The sequence below is a fragment of the Nannospalax galili genome, unplaced genomic scaffold (genome assembly GCF_000622305.1).
Source record: "Nannospalax galili isolate Female #2095 unplaced genomic scaffold, S.galili_v1.0 scaffold929, whole genome shotgun sequence".
NCBI lineage: Eukaryota > Metazoa > Chordata > Mammalia > Rodentia > Spalacidae > Nannospalax > Nannospalax galili.
Genome location: NW_008359591.1, coordinates 113,166 through 138,992, shown reverse-complemented (window position 1 = coordinate 138,992; position 25,827 = coordinate 113,166). Strand labels below are relative to the sequence as shown.

The window sequence follows — 25,827 nt, the reverse complement described above, 5'->3', positions numbered from 1 at the left end:
CACGCCTTTAATCTCAGCACTTGGGAGGCAGAGGCAGGTAGATCTCTGTGACTTCAAGGCCAACCTGGTCTACATAGTGAGTTCTAGGACAGCTGGAGCTACAGGGAGACCCTGTCTCAAAAAGACCAAAAAAAAAAAAAGTTATGTGGAGTTTTTGGAATCCTGGTTAACATGATTTTTAAATCTTGGAAAAGTATCATTCCATTGTAATTTATTTAATAAATTGTTATCAATCAAGTTTTTTTTTTCTTTTTTTTTTTAAGACATAGCATCTTGAACTTCATTCTTCTGGGACATCCAGTTGCCTCCACACCATTTTTTTTTTTAAAGGTTTTTTATCCCTCCTGAAATTGTTCTGGCACTCTTATCAAAAACCATTATAACAAAGTTTATTTCTGAACTCTGAATTCTACAGAACTATTGTATTTCTCCTTATAGTAGAACCACACTGTCTTGATAACAGTACTGTTGTACTGTATTCACAAACCAACAATTGTGAGTTCTCATTATTTAGACAATTCCCCATTCCTTACATTTCCCTCTCCATGTGAGTTTTAGGATCCGATTGTCATAATACACAAACGAATGAGCTAAGATTTTGATAGTGATTTACAGTGAATATTAGATTCACTTGGGGAGTATTTTCAGCTTAACAATATTAATATTGTCTTTCAATCTATGTCAGTTTAGCTAGACATTTTTAATTCCTTTAAAAATGTGTGATTATTTTCAGAGTTTTAAGCTTTGTACTTAAATATTTCTTCATAAGGGACTGGAGACAGCTCAGTGGTTAAGAGAACCTGGGTTTGGTTCCCAGCACCCACATGGTAGCTAACAACCTTCTGTAACTCCAGTTCCAGGAGATCTGACTCTTCTGGCTTCCACAGGCATTATATACATGTGTGCATTTACATGCATGCAGAAAAAATATTCATACACATAAAATAAAAATAAATGTTTAAATTTCTTTTTTGTGATTTAATTGCTATATTCTTTTTATTAATATATTTTTATTGGGCTTTTATAATTTCATACAACAGTTCTTAAATTATACCCCTTCCACCATCCAGCCTCCCCCATCCCCCTACTGGACCTCATGAATCCCACCATACATGTTAAGTCCTATCCAGTCAGGCATTTATACCCAAATGCCCTTCAATGTAAATTCATCCACTGGAGTCTAGTCAGTCTATCTAGGGATCATATGTAAGGAATACTCTCCCTCACCCAGTAGCAATCAGACTCCAATAGTTCTCAGTCTACTGCTGGCCCACCACTCATTTCTCTCCTCCCATTTGGGCCCTTGATTAACTGAACTGGCATGGGTCCTGTGCTCGATGCCACTGTTGCCACAAGTTCACATGTGCAAGCTTCCAGTGGCCTGAAACCCTCTGCTTCCCTGTGTTCATGAACCAGCCCTGGTTCTTACATTCTTTCCACCCCTTCTTCCACAATGGTCCTTGAGTCATGGCTGGGTGAGGTTTTATACAGGAGTCCTATCCTACACTCTGCCGTTTCTTATTCTTTAAAACTTGGCCAGTTGTGGCCTCCTGTGTGCATCGCACTCTGCTGTATAAGGAAACTACTGGTGAGAGTCGAGGGATGCCTTAGTTAAATTTCTTCATAGGTATTTTGTTCTTTCTGATGCTACTGGGGGATGGGATTTCTTTAAAAACTTCATTTCTGAGTGTTTATTGGTTACATATAGAAATATAATTTTCTAGGGGCTGGAGAGATGTTTCCTAGGTTAAGAGCACTGACTGTTCTTGCAGAAGAGCCAGGTTCAATCCCAGCACCCACATGGCAGCTAACAACCATCTGTAACTCCAGTTCCAAGGGATCACATGCCCTCTTCTGTCCTCCACAGGCACTGCATGACATGAGTTCACTTACATACATACAGACATAACACTTACATACATAAAATAAAAATAAATTTTAAAAATTTAAAAATGGGGTTGGAGAGATGGGCTCAGAGGTTAAAAGCTGGCTGCTCTTGCAGAGGACCCAGAGTTGATTCCCAGCACACCCATGGCAGCTAACAACCATCTATAGCTCCAATTCTAGGGGATCTGACGCCCTCTTTCTGACCTCTGTGGACATTGCACAACACGGTGTACTATGTGCAAGCAATACACTTATATACATAAAATAAAAGTAATAAATATTTTTTAAGAAAAAATTTAATTGATTTTAAAAAAAGAAGGAAATATAATTTTCTTGCAGTTTTTACCCTGTAAACTTGTTGAACTTGTTTGTAAGTTCTGATAGATTTTCAGCAGATTTTTAAGAGTTTTTAATTAGTGGAGACCATGTCATCGTCATCTGGAGATAGATTTACTTTTTCCTTTCCCATCAGGATCCCTTTATGTGTTTTTCCTCCCTAACTGTCTTGGCGTCAACTTCCATTGTAATGTCAAGTTGAAGTACTAAGAGTGGACATCACTCTTGTTCTTGGTCTTAAGGGAAAATCCTTAGTCTCTCTACATTGTTAAGTATGATGTTAGCTATGAGTTCCTGTGGGTGCTTGTGTTAGTTCGCTTTGTGTTGCTGTGTTAAAAATACCTGAGAAAAGGAACTTTAAAAAGTATAGATTTATTTTGCCTGAGGGTTTCAGGCCCAGTGGTGCCTAGCCCCACTGCTCTTATGGCCATGGTAAGACAAAAGCATCATGAAGGAAGGGCATGGTGAAGGGAAACTGTGCAGCCAGGGAGTAGAGACAGATAGAGGAAGGGTCCAGGGACAAGCTGGAAACTTCAAAGGCATGCCTCTGTTCCCCCAGCTATGCTCTCCTCACAGTCCATTCAGCTGTGAATTTAATGGATTAATCAGATGACAAAGTTACTGTCCTCATAGTCTAGTTGCATCTCAGTGCCACTAGCTGGGGATCAGATCTTCAAAACACAATTCTTGGGCTCTGGGGGTGGGGATATACTTCATATCCAAGCCATAACCGTGCTGTTTTTCAAGTCATCAAAGTTCCTTTCTATTCCTTATTGCTGAGGTTTTGTTTGTTTGTTTGTTTGTTTTGTTTTGTTTTTTGTCTTTTTTTGAGACAGGGTTTCCTTGTAGCCCCAGCTGTCCTGGAACTCACTATGTAGACCAGGCTGGCCTCGAACTTACAAGATCCGCCTGCCTCTGCCTGAGTATTTTTATCGTGAAACAATTGTAGATTCTTTCAGATATATTCCCTGCACCATTTGCAAAGATTGTCCTTTATTCTATTGATACATCTTTTTAAATTAAATTAAATTTTTGGATAGTTAAGCTAACTTTGCATTCTTGGAATAAGTGCTAGTTAAGCAGACCACATCCAACAACATATAGTAGCTGTTTGGAGAATGTTGTGTCTCTACTCAAAAGAGATACTGATTTTTAGTTTTGTTTTCTGGTTATGTCTTTGTCTAGTTGGAGTTGTTTTTAAGCAAAATCACTGTTATCTTACTGAGAGTTTTAAATAAGGGGTGATAACTCCTTAGCAGAACATAACCATGGGTCAGAAGGCAAAGAACCCAAGCTTTCAGTTGAAGGGCTATTGTTTTGTTTCTGCCATTTGCTAAATGTGTGATTTTTAAATAAATTGCGTAGAATTTCCTCACTTCTAAACTCAAGATAAGATCTGCATCAGATACTGAGATTAAATAAGGTAATGAAAGTTAAAAGCCAAGCACTATTAAGATTACAAATTATGGAGCTGGGTGTGGTAACACATACCTTTATTCCCAGCACGGGGAAGCAGCAGCAGGTGGATCTCTGTGAGATCAAGTCCAGCCTGGTCAACATAGTGAATTCCAGGCCAGCTGGAATTCACCCTGTCTTTAAAAAAGTTTATATATTATTAACCAGCTAGAAGAGAACAGAGTAGCAAAATCACCTCCACAAAAGCCTAACTGAATCTTTGGAAGCAGAACAAAACCCATTGTAGAGACATGATCATTGTTTTCAGATGGAGAACAATGTAGCATGCATAAGGTCTGTGAATTTCATGGCCACGGAGTTAACCTACATAGGGGAGAGAAGAAGTCAGTGTAGATTTTGCTAAGGAACCTTTCAATTCCTTTGTGTAAACAGTATAGCAATGCGTTTTATTTATTTTACTATGCTTTATTCCTTCTGTGACAGTGTTAAATTGAGTCTGATAAATTTTCATCAAATTATAACTTCCTGCTGATGGACTTTTCTAGAGTGTTTTAAAAGCATGTAAAGACATCACTCAGAAATGACCTCCAATACCACTTACTTGTTTTAATTCTTGACAGAAACAAAGCCAGCCTGCGTATTCAACACTGTGGAGTATAATGATGGAGACATGTTTCGAATGGACAACTGTCGATTCTGTCGTTGCCAAGGGGGTGTTTCCATCTGCTTCACTGCTCAGTGTGGAGAGCTGAACTGCGAGAGATACTATGTGCCTGAAGGAGAGTGCTGCCCGGTGTGTGAAGGTAGGAAACGGACTGCAAGGACAAGCATGGTTCAGAGCTATTATTTCGAAGTCAGCCTAGTCCAGTCTCATCATGATCTATCTCTTAGAATGTTGATAACACAAGGCAGGGTGTGTAGAAATTTCTTCCCTGAGGGAAACTATACATACTTGGGCATGGACAGTTGTCATTGGTTTTACAAACTGACATGAAATTTCCTAGAGTGGCTTTCTGTTCCTCCCTTACAGCTCTCATGGTTCCTTAGCAAGTCCCAGGACCAAGGTTGCCTTCACTATGGCATTAGGAATTCCTATCTGCTGTCTTTGGACTGTTCAGCTAGACTGATAATGGTGCCCCTCATCATCAGACTCAGCCAGTAAGCTTGGAGAAGAACCAGTCTGGTTCCTTGCCCAGAGCCATGTCCCTACAGGATCAGGACCTTACTGCCGTTCCTCCTTTGAAAAGGTGTGTGGTAGGAGTGGGTTGCAAGTTGGTGTGGCAACAGTACCAGCTCCAGGCCCAGGCATATGTCAAGTGTGGTACTCCATCCTCATCAGGTGTGACTCTCAGGAACCTATTGTATCAGTATTCTATCCCTTCCTCAGGAAGTACTATTTCTCATCTTCCTCCAGCAGACTCTTCCCATCTCTGATAATCATAAGTAATGAAGTTTCAGAATGCCACTCTGACTTCTATCCACTGTACCCACCCATCCTTAAGAATCAAGAAACTGAAGTTCAAAAAATGTAGTCCCTGAGTTGGCAAGTAAGTCAAGAACAATGATCCAAACAGAGCCTGTGGAATCTTCCCCAGTGGGGAAGGTCCCTTGAACCCTTTTGTTCTGACTGGGTCACAGAGGTTTAATCTGAAGTCACATGTGTTCATCTTATGCCTGACCTCTGCACACAAACAGAAGAGCACAATGTCCTGTCTTTTTTCCTAAAAACCTTTTGACATTGGTGCTGTATTTACCATACATTATTGAAGACCTGAGATGTCTAAAGTAGGAAAACTATTCCATACACTCGATGTAAGGAAAACAGTTCCTTACACTTCATGAGGCCTTTCCTTTCTTGGAAAATATTTTAACTAACACAGGTAGAAAGTAAGTCACTCTTTACGTGTTACTGGGAATTTAAAAAAATCATCTCAAACTTTTAACATTCCCAATTCATTGCTGTCTTCCTCACCCTAGTTTGTAACAGTCTCAGAAACTACGCAGTGGCTGGTGGTATGAAAACTGTGAACCTCCGTAGAATAGTCCTAGTGAACTACCTGGGCACGGGCCTGGTCATGTCTCACTCGCTTTCTGGAATTCAGATGCAAGCTCAAAGTAGAAATGAAATATGCACTGTAATATTTTTAATAAAGGAATTTAGGAAGTCTTAAGTAGCTGAGGTCCATTGGCCACTTCCATCTGATAGACCACCTTTCTAAAACTATGACTGCATTATTTAAAATTTTGACCATCTATCCAACTTTTTTATAATACCCTCCATCTCCTTAGAATAAAGACCAACCTCTAAACTGTTTTGGGTTCTCTTCTGTTCTGTATTGAAACTAGTTTTTAAGTATTTCTAGGAAAGAAAATGAAACAATTTATCTACTTCTCATTATAGAGATATTTGGAAATTTCTTACATGAACTATTTATATTCTTGTCAATCACTCAGAAAATTTCTGTATGCAATACAGCCTTGCCTAATCTCTCCTTCAACCTTGGCTGTTGCTTAGTTGCCCAAATTATGGCGAGGAAAATGGTATAAATTCAGTCCTCCTCCAGGGTACCATCAGTGACCCTTGGGATGTCTAAACTAGCCTTGCCATGCACACGGCTGCATTGAGGACCTGCCATGCTTCTCCCTAGTGTCCTCCTGAACCTCTAAACACTGTTAGTCAGTTCACGTAGTTCCAGTGGTAACAGTATCACCAGTATCACTCTGCACTTGATGGGACAGTGTTCACCCTACCTTCCAGGTAGTGAAATTGAGGTGTAATAAACATTTAATTCAGCAGCTCAGAAGACATTGTGAGAGCCTAAAATGGACCTCTCTTTTCCAATTACCAAACCTTGGCTCTATCCCCAAACTTGCCAGATTTAGTGAGTGATGGCCCCCGCACAGTGGTTTCTCAGTCATGTCTCTACTCCCTGACAGCAGTGTCAGGATAAGAAGATGTAACTCCAGTCTGACAGCTGCCTTTGGATGTAATCCCGGGGACCCATCATGTTAATCCTCAGGTTCCATCCCTGGCAGTTGGAATAGGATTGCTGATGGATGGAACCCGGAGGAAAATGTCTTTAGGTGCAGGCAAAGGTAAGAAGGTACAATCTCATTGTGAACTCCTGTTTTGATTTAGATCCAGTATATCCTTTTAACAATCCCGCCGGCTGCTACGCCAATGGCCAGATCCGTGCCCACGGAGACCGGTGGCGGGAAGATGACTGCACGTTCTGCCAGTGCATCAATGGAGAACCCCACTGTGTGGCCACAGCCTGTGGGCAGAGCTGCATGCACCCTGTGAAAGTGCCTGGGGAGTGTTGCCCTGTGTGTGAAGGTAAACCTTAAGTTCTAATGAGTGTCTGGCGCAATGTCTCCTGTCGGAGAATCTTTGGCCAGTATGTTCTTGTTTGGGCTTTTTATTTCCTCAGGCATAATGTCTGCTTCATGCTGTTACCAGTTGCAGACAAATCTTTTATACAACCCAAATTCATCATTAGGGGAAGTGTTGCAAATTTAAAATGAGAATAGTGTGATCTTTATCATTGCACATGTGCTTATCTGAATATATTATACAGTATAGGGATGCAGATATTTTAATTCATTTCACTCCAAGCCTAGTTAATACACAAAGGTCAGCACAAGGAAATAAAATTGAAAGATCCATACCTCTAGCATAGCATGTTCAACGTGTGATCTTTCTATAGCCCAAGAGTGCTGATGGCCAGAAGAAAAACCCAGAACCCTCAAAGACAGTTGGCGTTGGATAGTTCCTCCCTTTGAGCACCTTTCTGCTGAGATGACCATGCCTTCCAGTTCCTCTAATGCTCTTCCTCATGTCCTAGTTTCTTACCCATATTTGCTGGTTCCTTTCCTGCTCAGTAGAGAGCCGCTGAGGCATGCTGCACTAGTTTTTCTGACCCAGTTCATTTTCTCTACCCTGGGAAGATACATTATATACATGCTTACTCAAGTCAGGCTTAATCTTCCGTCTCAGTCTGTTAACATAGACATAAGATGATTGATTATTTATACTGACAGAGCCAATAATGTATCCATGATTAAGAAACCTTTTTGCCTAATAAAACGAATGAATATAAGTCAAAATCTTTATGAAGATGGATCCTTATGGAATTTGTGAAACACAGTAAGAAATGGGCAAGCTAAGTGGACTAAGGTCTTTTTAGTATCAAGAAATCTTTTGACTGGGCATGGTGGTACATACCTTTAATCCCAGCACTCAGGAGACAGAGGCAGGCAATCTCATTGAGATCGAGGCCAGCCTAGTCTACAAAGCAAATTCCAGGCCAGCTAGAGCTACAGGAAGACCCTGTTTCAAAACAAAAAGAAACAAACAAATCTTTTGCTAACACCTGAATTTTAATAAATTAAGACCTGAATTTGCTGAATAGTTTTATTAACCTCTGAGGAGTTAGACTTCTTTGAGACCTTAAAATGATATAAAAAATTGAAGCTGGAAGACTGTAGTGCTGTTGACATCACCAGATCTCTTACCATTACCCTCCTCGGAGTGCAGCCACCACCTCCCAGATTTTATAGCTTCCAGAATCTATGGAAGTCACTGACCCCTCGCACACTCACTCCTCCCGTCCCCTAAAGGCAATTCGGTGTGGCAAAAAGAGTGTAGAAAGATGTGAGAACTGGCTACCCTGCTGATACAAATAAGGTGGCAGTTCCTGTCCCTCAGGGTTATGAACAATCTATTGTCAACCCGTAGTATTTAAATACCAATGTGTACGTGACAATGTAAGCAAAAATAAAAATATAAATACATAGGCCAGACTCATAAACACCAGCATTTTAACCCCAAGTGTTACTGAATAAGTTAAAAATGAAACTTAAAAAGCTTGTTATACAAAATTGCCCTTCCCAAAAATACCAAAGTACATTTTTAGCCGACTTGGTCTTAGTGTGTAGAGGTGTCTGGGTAGGCACTGTTAGTTGGGTCACTTAGTGTCTGGGCTCTACAGCATCTGTACAGAGTTTTAACCTAATCTTTGACAACTTGAGAAAAGAGTTACAGTATGGGTGAGCCATTAATAATACAAAATTAGTGGAGAAAAGGCAAAGGTAAGTAAAAGACAGCTTTAACTTCACAGAGCATATTTAGGCTGTTCTAAATTAAACCAGGGAAAAGAAAAAAAGTCCATATTGAGGTATGAACTTGGCATTTGTACCTGAATTTGTGTACCTTTCATAACACACTGTGCTGAAGGCCTTATTGTCCCATTTAAAGGATTTTAAGGAAATAAAGGCTTAGAGAGACTTAGTTATTTCCCTGAGTTGCCATCATGTGGCATAATTGGCTCTGTTTTTATTTTGCTTTCCCTGCTGGGCTTGCTTGGGCCCCATGTTTTGCCTAGCCGTTTGAATCTCCAGTCGTCACTGGCTTTTGGCTCTGTGTCAAGGAGTTTCTAGAGTAGAACAGCAGGGTAGGAGAACATTTTCAGTTTGAAAACTGTTGTAGGCATTTGGGATGTAATCACCCACGGACCCACTTTTCCAGTTTGTAGAAACCAGGGAAGGGCACCCTGGAGACACCCTCAGAATTCTTCTTCCAGTCTCCTGTCTGGGTCGGCCACTCTGCCTCCATACAGTGGCATCATCCTCTGTTCTCCTGTGGGCTTTTGCTGGTACCCTTTCTTCTTTTCTCTCTTCATCAAATCTTTCGGAAATTTCAGTTTTCTCGTTCCCAGAGAGCTCATTTATCTTGTGTTTCTTGTTTTTGTTTTTACCCAAGTTGAATAGGAAATTTGGTCTATGATGGTACTGGCTCTCCAGTAACACTCACATTAAGACCTAATAAAGGCAAAAAGATTCTTTAGTAGAGAATCAAAGCTCTCCAGTAACACTCACATTAAGACCTAATAAAGGCAAAAAGATTCTTTGGTAGAGAATCAAAAAAAAAAACAATGCATACAGAGGACATACACCTGGGAGATGCCCAGTGCTAGGTACACATCTGCAGTCAAATCTCTGCAACCAAGGCTCATGGAACATAGCGGAATAAGGGGTAGAGACAGAGCTAATGCACCCCTCAGCTCTCACCAGTGAGGCTTCCATGTACATCAGAGTGAGGTGCACACAGAAGGCCACAACTGGCCAAGTTTTGGAGAATAAGAGACTGTAGAGTGTAGGATGAGACTCATAGGGAACATTACCCACCCACGGCTCAGGGACCATTGCGGAAGAGGAGGTGGATAGATTGTAAGAGCCAGGGCTGGTTCATGAACACAGGGAGGTGGAGGCTTCCAGGCCACTGGAGGCTTGCTCATGTGAGCCTGTGGCAGTGGTGGTATCGAGCTTGGGACCCATACCAGCTCAATGAAACAAGGGCCCAAAGGGGAGGTGAAAAATAGGTGGCGGGCCAGCACTAGATTGAGAACTACTTGAGTCTGATTGCTGCTGGGTGAGGGAGAGTATGACTTGCATGGATGGGATGACTAGATGCCAGTGGATGCATTTACACTGAAGGACATTTGGGTACAAGCACCTGAAGGAATAGGTGACAGAGTGCATAGGGTTCAGTGGGGGACAGGGGGAGGCATGGATGGAGGAAGGGGGTCTGGATTTGAGTGGAAAATGTATGAGATTTTAAAAGCTCAGTAAAAAAAAATGAAAAAAAACAGTGCACAGCTTAATATGTTAGTACAAGGATGTTAGTTAATAAATGTTATCAAATATTGCAGAATAATATAAATATTACAAAACCATACAAGATGAGAGTCTTACTGTATACAGTTCAAGAAAATCTATGTAACCATTTGAAACTTTTTTCTCAGTAACCATTTCATAGCTTACTTAAACATAATTTCAAGTGGTTTCAGAATAGCAAAAGGATTATACAAAATAAGGGGAGAAAAACCCTAAGGTGTTAATGTGTAATAAATGAGCCATCAGCCAAGATCATTTACAGACAAACAGAAGCATTGGTGTTGATGCAATTCAGACACATAGTAAATTCCTCCACACACAATTGCGTAATGAGTGTTGGCCCTTACCCTATTAGTTTGTCTCAAGGTACACAGAGTCTAAAATGAGAGGAACAGACCCCACACAGGGACTGTGGTTTTAGATGATTCCTAAATAATGCACAAATCACCAAACATGGCATGATAGAACCTACAGGGGGAAAGAGCTATGTTGACTGCCATTGTTACTGAAGATACACACCCTCCAAATGACAGCAAACTATGACTGGTTCCTCCCAGGGGACTGGGAGCATGCATCTGGGGGCCCTTGAAGACAAGGCTGTCACTTGACAGCTAACTTGATTCACAAGTACCTAAGTGCTTTTTAAGTTGGCACTTAAGTACTCTTATAATGAAGTCTTAGCAAGTTATTGTCAACACCCAATTCGGGCATACAGATAAGCCTAAGCCCTTCTGATCTGGAGGCTTGGAACTGTTTCTATTCTCCTATTTTCATTTCCTGGCTTTTCTCTACATCTCTTATTCATCAGTCTCATTATTTTTTATAGTTTTTTAAAAATATTTTATTATTTTTATTTTATGTGTATAAGTGCATTGCCTGCACATATGTGAGTTCATCCATGTCGTGCAATGCTGCAGAGGTCAGAAGAGGGCTTTGGATTCCCCAGAACTGGAGTTAAGGACAGTTTGTAGCCACCATGTGGGTGCTGAGAATTGAACCCGGGTCCTCTGCAAGAGCAGTCAGTGCTCTTAACTACTGAGCCATCTCTCCAGCCCCACATTGTTTTTTTCAGACTCATAAAGAGCTAGGGTAGAAATTCCTGTAGTGACACATGAGGTTTGCAATCTAAGTGTACACATGGAAGACTTGCCCTTATCTTTTTAAAATCTAAAGTCAGAAAATGAAAAGGACAGAATTGTCCTCTGCATGCAGCACTGACCATTGTATCATCTTATTCACAGCTCTTAGCAGTAATAGCTAACACTTCTTGCATAGTTCCCATGTGCCAGTGTTGAGAGCATCAGCTCATCTGATTCCTACGGTCCCGATTTATTGTCCTAGAACCCGCAGTTCAAAGGTCATATAACTTGCTCTGACTCATAAGTTGGCAGTGGCAGTGTGTCCTCAAAGTCCAGACTCTGGGCTTTGTACACGCACCATCTCTGAGCTAGTCAGTGTACTGCACCCTAGAAAGCGTCCACATCCCTGGCAAGCAAGGCATTCTTCATGTTCTTCTGAATTATTAAATGGTGACTGTATGTAAGAAGATGCTCAAAAATTTTCCATGAATAAATATTGAACAGGAGCAGGAGGGAAGGAGAGAAAGAATGGAGCAGTTAGCAACAGCCCTTCCCTCAGACCTCCTTATCTGAGACAAGCCGAACTGATAAAGGGTTACCTTAACCAGAGCCTAAAAAGCTGACAACCATCTGGACCCCTGATCAGTTGAAAGAATACCTTTAGGGTGTTTGTATTTGAAAACATATTTTGAGATCAGAGAGCAGAGTGTCATGTACACATGACAGGCAGTGGGCCCGTGTCTCCATGTGGACCATTGGCTTCATTTTGCACCCTTGTCTTGTAATGAGCACTGTGCTCCATCCCGACTGGTGTGTGGCCTGCAACTGATTCTTTACTAGTTCAGCCCTCAAGTCCAGAATCTGTTTCAGTGAGGTTTCCCCACCCTTGAGAGCCAATGCCAGCAGTCACATTTAATACCTACCATTTTCAGGACTGACTTTGTGCATATGTAGATTTTACTACATTGTTACTTCAGTTTCTTACACAGAGAAGAATGGGGTGGGGGGAGGGGAGCTGGAGGGATAGCACAGCTGTTAAAGGCTAAGGCTAACAACCAAAACGTCAAAGAATGATTTTTTTAATGTCCCAGATATTTGGAATGATTTACTAGTCCCGCCCCCCAAGTATATAAGCTTCCTTAACCAATTGTTGATGTCACACAGAACCCAAGGACAGAATTCTATTTCCATTTTTTAAATGGTGTAGGAGAGGGAAACTTGGCCATAAAATGTCTATGACATACTTACTATTACTAAATAAGAAAAATATCACAGCCATCAGGGTGGGGGCAGCTTAGTTGTGATACCTAGTACAGAAAGTGAGAGTTGCAGATAGACTGAGATGCATTAATGTCAGCCCACATCTACTGCCTCATCTTGGGCTGTGGCTGGACCCCCCAGGTGGCCCCTGTGACCTGATGCTCCTCAGGCCCAGCACTGTACCGAGCTTGGGGGGAAAAACTGTTGATTCTGATAAGGATTTTGGAACCAACAGCAGAGAATCACTTTTCAAGAACTAAGAACTTAGGCAGTGCTTTGGAAGGTAGCAGTGCTTTGGAAGGTAGCGTTCAAGAGTTATTCTCCTGTTTCCAGTAAATTAACTCTGCTTGTAGTTAGGTAAATGGTTACTTTCCTCACTGCTATTTCTGTTCCCCCAAAACCAAAGCAAAATCTAATTTTTGTCTTTTGACCAAGAAGTCAATGTTATTTATAGGTTTTCAGAGTTGAGTGACGGGTGTGTGAGGGTCCATCATATTATTCTATTTCAGTATTTTAACATTTCCCACAGTAAGCTAAACTAGTGTGTTTGCAGAGCTATTATCAGATATTTGGCTGAGTTTCAGGCAGGCCTCATAATTCTTTTCACCTGGACTCAATCAACCCTTGAAGTCACGGAATAAGACACTGACTGTGCGTGAATTTTTTTTTTTTTCCTAATTCTCTGGATTTACGATGCCATGTGATTGAGCCAGAGAACCAACTGTCTTTTCTCCCCCACCACCTGGCTTTCTTGGTTGTCTTTCTTGAGGGATCCTGGTTCTGCCTTGGACACTGTTGAAGGTCAGACATAAGGCATAGCTTTTCCTATATGGATAGTAAGTCACTGCAGCTCAACAGCAAAAAGTGCACATTACGTTCCTGCGAAGGGCTGGAGATTGTCTTCTTCAACCTCAATCCTTTTTTTAAGAAATGGTACATTTGTTCCTATGGATGTTGATAATAGAGCTTGAATCAAGCTGCCCTTCAAGTGGGATTTCTGCTAGTCTGCCAGAAAATTCTGTACCAGGCACATATCTGGGTGGGAATTCCTTGAGACAAGAAAAAAAATTGTTTCCAGCCCTGCCCTGCCCATAATGCTTCGTCATTGCACAGGATCTCAAATGATTAAGCTACTGCTTCAGTGGTGAGGAGTCAGACATAGTTTGGCTGACCCCAGAGGGGCGGTGAAGTCAAAGATACCACAGGGTCACATGTTGCTAGCATTCTGCAATGCTACAGAGATCAAAACTCAGTTTATGGGTGGTAGTGCTTCAGTCCCGAGTATTATATTATTAGTAGTAAGCCAAGAATAATAAAATATTCGTAATACCCTCAAGACTGTTAGGCATGCTGTTTCATCTTTTAACTCTAAATGTCCTGAAAATTTGTTCCATAAATGGAAATGAAAATATAACACAGCCTATTTTCTGCTTGTCCAAATAAGGTCATATGTTGAATACCAGAAGCGTAGCAAATGACCGTGTGCTACCCTAGGTCTTTAACCTAAGCATCAGAAAATTTTCAGTCATGATTGTTTTTGTACTTTTGGTTTTTCTCTGATCATTTAAGATATCTTTAGATATTTAAAAATAGCATTAGAATATATACAAAATGGATGTAAAAACAAAATTCTCATCTGACCAAGTATCCCTTTCAAGATTTTATGGTCTTTATAATCACACATTAATGTACTGCAAATATGCCACCTATGGCTTTCTGTAGCTTCCTAGCTCCGTGCACTGGTAGCTAACCAGGAGTGAAAATCAAGCTTGTAGAGTAGTTTAGCCGGAAGAGCCCCATTTCCTGCTCACAGCCAGGGGTTCTGCTGCCTCAGTCTTCCACATCTGTCTATCTTTGCCTTCCATTCTGTACTTGATTTTTAATAAAACTACCAGCTGCCAGATCTTTACAACTAAAACTCATGATAGTCCTTACTCTTAATATGCTAGATGATCAAACTGCAAAATGCCTTAATTACTCAAAATTGTTTGGAGCTGATTCCGAAACCCATATGTAGAAAGATCCCCTCCTCCTGGGTGTTGTTTGTTCCCCTGCTAGAGCAGGAGCAGTATGCAGGCCTAGGAGCCTTGTTATGCACCCTGCTATCACCTCCTGCACCTAACAGGGCATTACTGCTAGGAGCCTCATGATCTTCTTAGGAAGATAATATTGTGTCTGATAGATCAGACTGGGCCTGCTAATTTTCATCTAATCAACAGAGGCAGGAAAACACAGTCTGGAATGGTAACTATGTGAATGAAAAATATTTAGTCATTCTTGAAATGATAGGAATGTTTTTCCAACAAGCTTAAATAAACACAATCTCTCTTTTGAGACTGTGTTAAACTTTTTTGGATAAGAGACAACTCTTAGGCAACCAAACAGAAGTTAATGAAGGTTATTAAGAGACATGCCCTTCAGAAAAGGCTTGCAGACTTGAAAGACTCCATCTTCCTTACAGTACAGCTATTAAGTAGCAGAATTGGTTTCCTTTTAGCATTTGTCAACTAAATAAGATTTAACTTTGGGGGTGGGGGGCAGGGTTTCCAAATAGCCTCAGCTAGTCTGGAACTCACTATGTAGACCAGGCTGGCCTCAATCTCACAGAGCTCCACCTGCCTCTACCTACCGAGTGCTGGGATTAAAGGTGTGAGTCACCACACCCAGTGGATTATTTAACATTTAAACTAGTAATCATAGTTTCCAATGGTTGAAGACATTTTGCTTTGCTAATGATGACAGTATTTGACCATCTTGCTTTTAAAATCCTCTCTTTCATCCACTATTTGCCTGAAGTCTAGAGAAAAGATTGTCCTCAGCACACATATTGAAAGCACCGGATGGCACTTTTCCTGTAATGCATGCTTATTTAAATATTCCCATCAATACAGCAAGGTCTCACTACCTAGTGAAATTACCTTTAAGCACATCAGAACTTACATAGTCAAGAGTTTCTCTTTTCAGAATAATTCCGTGGGAATGTTATACAGCTATTCCAGGACCACAGTCATTCAGAATGTTGTTGGTGCTTCTCTTCTGAAACTGACTTTAAAGCTTGAAGCACATTGTTTGGAATACCCTCAGCTTTACAAACCCTGACTTTGAAGGTTTATTAGACTCTAGGAAATAATCAGAGTCATTCATGTCAGAATCTGGTGAGAAAGGCAGGTGATCCAGCTTGGTAAAACTATTCAGTAATATCAAAGAATGGCAATAAAATAAAGGCACTTCTTCTGTGACATAGTAATTTGCTGAGAAAGTAACTCTGAAGATAAGTTTCAAAGAGAATGTTAACATGACCAGCATTTTGGTATGGGAATGTAACCACTGGAAGTGAATATTTTTTAACCATTATTATTTGTCAAGTATAGCCCTTGATAGCTGATATATTTATTTAAAATGTGCCAATTAACCAAGTACAGAATGCTTTATTACTTTTAGAGACATAGGGACTGAAATGGTCATAACATCTTTGTGAAATTGCAGGTGTTCCATTCAACATTTTAAAATAAATTAGACTAAAATAGTTTGCCTATAGAAATAACTTTAAATTGAAAGCGACTCAATACAATTTATTTTTAATAATTTAGTCCTCTAATTCCACTCATAATTATACTGTTTTAAGGTATCTAGTCAGAGACTTAACTGTAACTTCTAAGAACAGATTTATTTCACATCGTTTAGTAATGAGGGCTGTCATGGGAAATAGAGAATAGTCTCAGTGAGTCACTGAAAGCCCCATTAGACCTCTTGTCTGTGCTGTGTCTGAGCACTGAAAATAAAATGCCATGCGATTATATTAAATACCTGATGCAGTGTTGCTACAAATTATAGGGGAGATTGAAGAGAAAGGGGTATCTCCTAAAGAAGGTCTCTTGCCTATCTATGAATGTCCTCACATTGGTGGCTGCTGAATTTATGGGCACAGCACTGATCCACATGTCAGCCTATCAGGTATTCTCTGCATCTACCCCAAGTGCAGATGGGAAGTGTGTTACAGGGAACTCCGCAGCTCCAGATTTTGGTCCAGGAGTTGGACTGTAAGTTGATCTAAATGGTATAAAGATGAGCAATACTGAATGTTCGGCACATTTTTGAAAATTTTCAGAGAATACAAAAGGATAGAGTGCCTTCCACTGCATATTTTTGTTGTTTGTTTGTTTGAGTTGATTATTACCACATTGGCCAAATTGTTATGGACTGCTTCTATCTGCTAACATGTTAAGTAGATTTTACCTTTTAACCTAAGAGATTTGACTGTGTTTATCAGGTTTGTTTGGAACAGTACCCAGCTTAGGTATCCAGACCATTTGAGACTGCTGGATTTATACTAACCTCTAGTCAGAAATAAGATTCAAGAAAGGGCACCTGATCTTGTTTTGTACTACCATTAAACATGACCCAAGAATTCCCCAAAAATCCTTGGTCTCTGTGCACCCTGAGAGACTTGTAGGGTTTGAGGTCTGTTTCTCACATTGCCTACTGGAGTACACTTAAGAGTTAAGTTTATAAGCCACCTCCTCATCCAGTGCCAGACCTCACAGCATGTGTTCTGGGTACTGACCCCATCCCTGACTTCAGCTTATTCTTTTCTACTTAGAATGTACCTGGGTTCTTTTTAAAAAAATGTATTCATTCATAATATAATTGGAATGTGTGTTGGCTCCATGGTAGAATCCCATGAGCTGGGTTTGTATGCTTGTTTGTGTTTCAATGCCGGATCCTGAGCCTTGCAGTGTGACTAGTAGTGGGAACGCTAGAGAGCTTTTACCAATAAGCTGTCAGTTTGAGATGGCCTCAGGCCTTGGCTATGCAGTGGAACCAGCAAGCTCAGATCTTTGCAAAACCATGAATTTGTCATCCTTTCTGGGAACCACATTTTCAAAAGATTCCATGGAGCTTTATACCAGATGACTTTAACTGGGATGGGGGCTCCACAGTCATGGCACCAATAGTAAAAACATTGTTCTTCAAATGAAATGCCCCCAGTACTAACTTACGAAAGCATCAGTTGAAGTTTCACGTGGATATAAGTTTGAGATCACAGGCCTTCTGAAACTTAGGATATACTGATCAAAGATAGGTTTTAGACACGGATTTTCTATGTCTTCTTTTAACTTAAGAATTGCAAAAATAGTCACACAGCTACCAAAAGCAGCATAAATGATACCGTGATACAATTTGCCCTTGTCCCTAAAGATCTCATAAGGCCCCCATCATGAGAGGAAGAACAGGGTCAGCCAGGCATGGCTCTTTGTTTCAACTCACATTGGATAAGCTGATGACTAAGAGATTTCTGTTCTCTTGGAGACACCATAGATGTAGTCAAACTGTGGAACAATAACCTCAGTCTGCCACTCAGCAAAGGTGAAAGGCGCCAGTGGCTGGTCATTAACATGGTCCAAAGCTTACCAGACCATATGAAAAGACATCCCAGACCCAGCCACATCCCAAATGCTTGTCATGTTTTCAGTAGAGATAGAAAGTGATGCTTAAGTTACAATGGGCAGGGCTCAGAATGCAGAGCCATTTGTCATACCATTTATCAGCTGACGTCTGAAGTGTGTGAAAGGTTTCATAATTCATTACTCAGTCATTATCTGTGACTAGGTCCAGCTCTGAGCAAGCAGCAGTACGGTAATCACGATCACACTATATACACTGCTGTTGATGCAACACACAGATTTGTATCTTCTTTACAATCTTTCGTAGTTTTACAGGAGTATGGTAAGGCAGGGATATGAACTGTTCCGATTTTATAGAAACCCAGAGGAGTTTATCATCATATAATGAGAGTGATGGCACAAGGACTCAAGCTTTGTGACTCCAAATCCACGCTTCACACTGTTTCTCCTTAGATTCACATGGTACAGGAGAGAACAGGAGGAAATGAGATAGACAGTGGATGTGAATGTGATTGATGGCTTGTGCTAAGAATCAAAAGCTCTTTTTCCTGGCTTCATTCTCATTCTTGAGACCCAGCAACTGGGGTTCCTACCTCTGTGGCTTAGCTTTGATCTTAGGTTCTTTTTCTGAGCCTCTACCTAGAATTCTGACCTTGCTGATTGACAGCTGGGAAAACTGTTTCCTGATTTCACTTATTGATAGTTACTTTCTTCTTCCGCCTAGGATCATGAATCATCCTGAGAGCCTGCCTGCTTTCTCTAGCTCTCTCTCCTCACTCTCAGCCACACATTCTCCAGGCTCTGGGGCACCGTTACCAATGCTTTACACTCTGATCTGAACTTTTTCCTTTTCTCCCTCTGACTCCCACCAGTCTTGCCTGAGTCATGTTGTAAATACGTTGAGCAGTCAGTGAAGATGCCCATACTTCCTCCAGTGTAAGACAAGTTCCTGAGTTGGAGGAGCGCCCAGCTACTTCCAGGTCTATTCTAATTACATTCTACTTTGGGAGTCTGTCAAGAAACGAAGTAGTCCCAGAAGTGAATTCTCTAAACAACTGAAATATGAAGTGTCTAACTTTGTGTTAAGGTGAATGTGAGGCCTTCAGCAGTGCTCCTTGTATTTCTGTGCGTCCTTCAGATGGTAGAGAGCATTACTGTTCCTGAGTATCTCCTTTTGAATTTGTGAAGCTGGGCAGTTCCTGAGTCTTCATTATTACAAGTGTGCCAACTTCACAACAGCCCTCAGGTTTACCTCCCTGCTTCAGTGGAGCTCATTTATTGAGAATCCCATCATATGCAAGTGACTACACAGAAACAAGCATCCTGGGAGATGTACTGGTCAGTACTTCAGAAGGGAGGAAACTGGAGAGTCACTCTTTTAGGGACAATTTGTCAAATAGTATGCCCTGAGTTAAGGTGCTTAGATGTTGTTACACCTTGTTCATTCGGTAAGAGATTCTCTAGACCAGGCAGATGAGCAAGATGCTGAGGTTATGGACAATTAATGAAGCCATTGTTCCTAAAGTGAGAACCCTTCAGCCCTGGTCCTCAGCCATTTCCCCAACGACTAGGTTGAGGTTACTAGAATTCTGATCATTTGACCCACTTGCCTCTCTATAGCATAGCTATTACAGTGTGCACTCACACATGCACGCCATATGCAATGTGGTATATTTTCAGTTAAAGGGTGCCAAGATATATTCTCTTTGAAAATGAACATTAGAAAGTCCATAAGACAAATACAAAAGGTCTAAATTATTCTTGGACTCCAGTGACAGTTTTTTAAGTTGTTTCAAGCTAAATTCATAGAAACGGTATCCTACTCTGTATAAAATTTTTTTTAAGTTCTCTTTTGTGGTCATTTAATAATCACATAATCATACTACTGTCTTTTCCTATTAAATGTGAGATTGGTAAAGAAAGAAAAATATATCCAGTGGCCAAGATTCCTTTGAAAAAGCATATAAAGTTAATATAGGTCTAAAATAAATATATGGTTGTTTCTCTACCTGACCACAAAATAATACAAATCTTGGGAACATTTTCACACTATTCATTTTAAATTAAAACAGAGAAAGCACTCTTAGATAAGTGTCACAGAAATTACAAGGATGTAGGTGTTGTTATGAGAAATATATACAAAAGGAAAAAGCATGGCTAAATGTGTAGTGACTGAAAGAATTTGAAAACTCCAACTGTCAATTTTTTTTTTCCATGACTTAATGAGACCTTAAGTACACATTCGTACGCCATGGAAATTCCCACTTCCAGATTAGGGAATTTCTGTGTCTTTAGCTTTTCTCCTTTTGTAGTATACATTAATAGCTTTTCCCTCTAGTTTCATTTGGGGAAATTTTATCTTCGCTCTTCCATTATGTTGACAACTTGGTGATTTATTTGAGTGGCATTCTGACTAGTTAGGGGTCAACATCTGAAAAACAGCTATGGTAACAGAATGACATATGAAGATGCAGGGAGGCAGATAAGCTATCTCCTGCAGTGCTGTCTTGGCTAGCTTTATCTCCAGTTTTATGGCCCTGGACCTACCATTAGCCTGGAAGAGGCCTGATAGATTTAGTCATTGAACTGCCATAGAAAGTGTGAGATGCTTTGGAATTTTCCCACTCATTGGATAGTCACATGGCTTAACCAACTCCAGCCAAAAGAAAAACACAGCTTAAGAAAGAGAGTGCCTGAATTAAGTCAGAAAAGAGAGCATAATTGTTCATTTTTGTCTCTCATAATCAAATAAGCAGGCTTGGGAATTTACAGAGAAAAGCTATGTGAAATATGCAAAGTATGATTCAAACCCAAAAGGAGAATAAGAAAAATGAGAGAGAGATTGGAATTAGGCTCATCTATCTTACTGCACCACTTGAAAGTTCTTTCGCTAATAAAAGACATGTAGGACGTGCTTTACAAGTACTTTTACATCTGCTTTAAAAGCACTTTTTTGAGAAATTTGCCCATAGTGAGGTTTCTCCTGAAAGACTCTTCTTGGTAGGTGGGTATGAACAGGGAGTCATGGGCCCTGCTGGGAAGCTGCTGTCTGCAGCCAGGCCCTCCAGCCTTGCTGCTCCCCAGGGCCCAGCTCCATGAGACAGCACTTCTAGAGACCCCCAAATTCTACAACTAGCTCATTACACCTGACAGGCAGAGCTGCAGCCAACCTAAGGGGGCTGGCTCCACCCGCCATCCACAGTTACAGGTTTCCAGGATCATAAACCCATGCTTGCCCTGCTAATAACTGCAGTCTTCCCAAGGGTTGCTCATTAGTTAGAGTGCATCACTCACTCCTCAGTGGGAATCGTTTGTAGTATTTATGAAAGATAGCCAGTGCTTAGTAATCAAGGCAGTGAGAAGAACCTTATATGGATTCACTCAAAACCAGAGTAATGCAGATTAGATACCAGTTAAACCATCCATCAACAGTTTTATATTGAAGCTAATATACCTGAAAGATCAATACTAATAATTATATCAGTTGTTTTAAAAATCAATTAACATAATTAATATGTGTTAATACACATGAGGGTCAAAATGCAATCTTTCTCTGTCCATTCTTCCAAAGTCATGGAACCATATAATGTGTATGACTCTTACAAAACTTCAGATTAGCATCTGACAAGGTTGAATGCGAGTTTTCACTTTTTTCTTCCCTGGCTTCTTTTTGGAGAATTCGCCATAAAATAAAATGGCAAGAAACAAGAAAGTAGAAAGATTAGATATGACTAACACATTATAACACCCAAATAGCCAAATATATTATTTTGTCATCTATTGCTGTGGTCTTGGCATTAGAATAACAATTTCTCATTATAACTTTGTATTGTTGATCAAATTTATTATGATCACAGTGTCTTAATTTCTCAACTGGGTGATAAGTTTGCGCCTAGAAAATGCCAAAACATTATGTAAAGTATTGGTGGTGTTTTTCAGAAACACAGTTATCTGAAGCTAATTCTTGAAAACGACCAATATTTTCCTGAAAATATTTTTACTAAGAACTTGTTGAGCTTCCTAGGATATTAAAGAAATATCTCTAAATTTTAAAGATATTTTTAAAAGGGACCATATATGCTTGTTTATGTTGTGAATTTTAAGACAGTCTCTGCTAGGCTCCTGTCCTCTGTGACTTGTGACAAAAATTAGTGGCTGAATATCTGTACCTCTGACACAATCCCAAGAGTTCTTATAAAAATATTTCTTCTGGACAGTATAGGGTGCTTGGAAAGTCTTTTAAAAGTCATTCAGGCAAACGTTAGGTTGAGAAGAGCAGTGGTTCCCAGTCAGATGCAGAAGGAAACAGAAACTGGATACAACATAACGAACACCCGTTTTTGTTCTTTATTGCTTCTAGGCTCAGAAACTATTTCTAGAATTCTTCTCCACAAAGAAGCTGTTCCAGGGTTCCCTTTAGAAATAGTTGTAGCCAAAGACAATGAATTCCTGCTGTTTCAAGCCTTCTTCCTATGGAGGACATTAAGGTATTTTTTTAATTCCTCAGCTGATTCAATACAAGATGAGATGGAATTTCAGGGTGATCCTGTAAGCACTGATTCATTGAATTCCTCTTGCCCAAACCCCACCTTGCTCAAGCATTTCCTCACTTGCACAGAGATCCTTAGCCATTTCTTCCTTTTGAAGGAGGTCTAGTAAAATATCTCTACCCAGCTAATTTCAAGGGGAGTGTTTTCTTTGTTCCCAGCAGCAGTGTTAGACACAAGGAAGCCTCCAGAAGTCTTAGCTGAACTTCTGTTTGACCCAGCTCTGTTGGCAAAACTGCCAAGGGCAGAGGATCACCATTATCCTTCTAGAAAGGTGTGTGCTCTCTGACACATGGTGTCATATAGGTGCACTGAGCGTAAAACTTGAAATGGAAACTTTCTGCTGTCAGGCTGAGATCTATCAGATGTTTTCTATATACAAAGAACTGTGATGTGGACTAGAAAAAGGATAGAATAGTAACCATTCCCAGTAAACAAATTCCAGGATACTGTAACTTTGAGACAAGCAGAATGCACATTTCACATACATCACAAATATCCTCTAGGTGCACAATCATTATGTCATACTGTGGTTCCAGATTCTTTAAAATCATCTCTTTTCTACTGAGACTTTCCTTGGATTAAAAACTGTGCTAAAAATCTCACCAGCTTTTGGTCATCATTCTTTCAGGACTGTAAACACAATATTGCTTTAGAAGCGCATCTTCAATTCAGGACGGTGTCAGGAATGTCTTACTGCAGAGTTTGTTACTCGGAATAAAGGGACTGAATTCAGCTTCCTTACAGCACTTCTTTTTCCCAAAGTCACCCCAGCATAGCAATAGGACTAGTTCTGAGACTGCATGTTAATATGTTGGGCAGAAAGCAGACTCTTAAATCTGTTTGGTGGTCACAGGAGTTTGTTTGTAGACCATTTATGCTTTGGTGTTTCTGTTATGTTTTCATAGAAATTGAATTATTATAGGCACAGCCTCACATGTGGGGAACTGATCACTGTAACATTCAGTGTTGAGAAGCAATAGAATGTAACATGACTTCAGATAAAATATTAAGAAACAGCTAGTTGTCTGCAGACACGTCTTAAAAATCAAGTTACTCCAGAGACATATGCTATAAGCAGTAGGGATCCAAGACATGCGCATTACCACCCCAAAAGGCTTTTTTAAAACTTTCCTCCAATTTGTATCCAAATAGGAAAAAGTATACTTATCTGTTAAATGTAATAAATGAGGTGACAAATGTTAAAATGCCTAATAAAAAATTGACTATCTGTAGTTACTATAGCACAGTAAATATTGTTGAATTCGGCCTAATCTGTTGAGGGGAAATTGAATAGCTCCAGAGTAAATTGACAGTTTTCAAAAATAAATGACTCGCTGAGTTTTTCGGTATTTTAATGTTAAATATTGAGGTTATGAGACATTGCAGTGTTTATGTTTGCCAGTATCTTCCATCAAATACAGGTGAAAAATGAATGGGAAATGTTAATTTTGGAGACATGAAATAGCATTTTACTTCTTGCATATAATCAGGTTGTCTTTCAAGGCATCCATCTGGACTTGTTCTAACTAAAATATATAACATGCACATTTTAGAGCCAGCTCATTCTCTCCAGCCTTTCTGTACACACAATTTTCATTGGTTTAATTGAACAAAACCTTGTTGTGCTGAATGCTTTAAGAAAGCACGTGGAGCACATTACCTCTCCTGGAGAAATGTTAGACGCGTGTCTATGACCACACACCTAGGTGACCAAAACAGGGGACTCCGGGTCAGTATTGTGTTCTGATCCTCAAATAACCCAGGCCATGTTTTTCTTTCACTTTCTTGCCATAAATTCTAGTTCTAATCCTGTCTATTCATCACAAAATTGGTACCAGAAACTAATACATACATCACTATTGAGGAAAAAATACATTTAGAGGTAGAAGAGGTCATTGTGAAGCTGGATGGCATGGTCTTAACTCATCCTTAGAACTCCATGAAAGTAAATTACCATCCTTTCCTATGTGTATTACAGTTTTTGGTGTCATGTTAATGTTCCAAAGTATTTTTTATCATAATATATTTTCTGAAAGTAAAAGTTTCTCATAAAGTTCACATCTCAAATGTCAGTAAAGAATACAAGTTTTTAGTGTAAATATGCAAAAAAGTTTCTTTACCCCTTAACTGGCCACCAAAGCAGTGTGTGTGTGTGGAGTTCAGACTCTGCCCCTGGTCCTTGGTCTAATGACTCTCTAGAGCATAGAACCCTTCCTTATGGGATAATCTGTAGGGTGGTTTGTTTAGAATGGACACAAGTTTTCTCTTATGTCTTACATTTATGGTTAGAATAATTTTGACGTAACCTTGGCAGTCTTGTGGCTGAGGTCTGGAACAGAACCATTATTTTGGGTGGCTAACAAGAATGGTGATAAAAGAAAAATTAATAGGTTTGGAAACTGGAGATGTTTATCATAAATTTTAAGAGAATGTTGGAAAGAATTCTGCATTTAATTCAATATGTCTTAAAACTTACATAAACTTCACTTTTTGGTGTTTATAGTTACCTACCAGAAAGAATACTTTAGTCACTGAAAGAAAAATTATATACCAGTGGAAAGTGTGTATAAAAATCTCAGAAAGATGTTTTTTAATAAACTGCATGTTATAATAAAAAATAGTAGAGAAAGTCTAATGCCCTCCTCATACATATTTTCACTAGGAGAACACTGGTTAGAACATCTCGTTAGTAAGTCTCTGTTGTCTCCTACAGATGAAGAGTTGAATCACTGTCCTGTTTTAGGTGGATAAAAATGTAAAACTCCGGATTGTAGCAGTGGCAACTAAAACACTTATTTTGGTCTGTCTTCCATAGTAACCAGAGATGAAACTTTAGAAGACAGTGTGGACTAATAGAGTGTTGGACGGAAGGTCAGGAACCTCTGTTCTATTCCCAGAAGCCTGCTACTGGGTTGCTATGTAAACTTAGATAAGCCAGTTACCCTCTCTGCACCTCATATTTTCCATCTGTAAAAATGTAGGTAGAGACATTCTGTACTTTTGGCTGCCTCACAAAGATGTTGTGAGAAATAGCTTATTTTGAAGACGTTCATGATATCTTGGTTGAAAAAAATGTTATGTAAATATACTAGTGTCTCTCTTTCCTTTGGCAACAGTTCCCACTGCCTGGTATTCTATAAACCATTCCTTATCGATGCACCACAGAGCAGGTACTATGAAACAAGCTTTGTATTGCAAAGGTAAGGAAGGACCCTGAAG

The 25,827-nt window shown here is 39.9% G+C and overlaps 1 protein-coding gene across 2 annotated transcripts in view; it reads left to right on the top strand.

The window, feature by feature from the left end:
• The window catches only part of Crim1 (cysteine rich transmembrane BMP regulator 1), a 192,886-nt gene that overhangs the window by 123,169 nt on the left and 43,890 nt on the right, over positions 1 to 25,827 (top strand). For both annotated transcript variants that reach the window (XM_008823363.3, XM_008823366.3), the window contains exons 6-7: positions 4,260 to 4,442; positions 6,779 to 6,976. In XM_008823363.3, the coding sequence (XP_008821585.1) occupies positions 4,260 to 4,442; positions 6,779 to 6,976 (381 nt within the window). The remainder of the gene's footprint in view (positions 1 to 4,259; positions 4,443 to 6,778; positions 6,977 to 25,827) is intronic.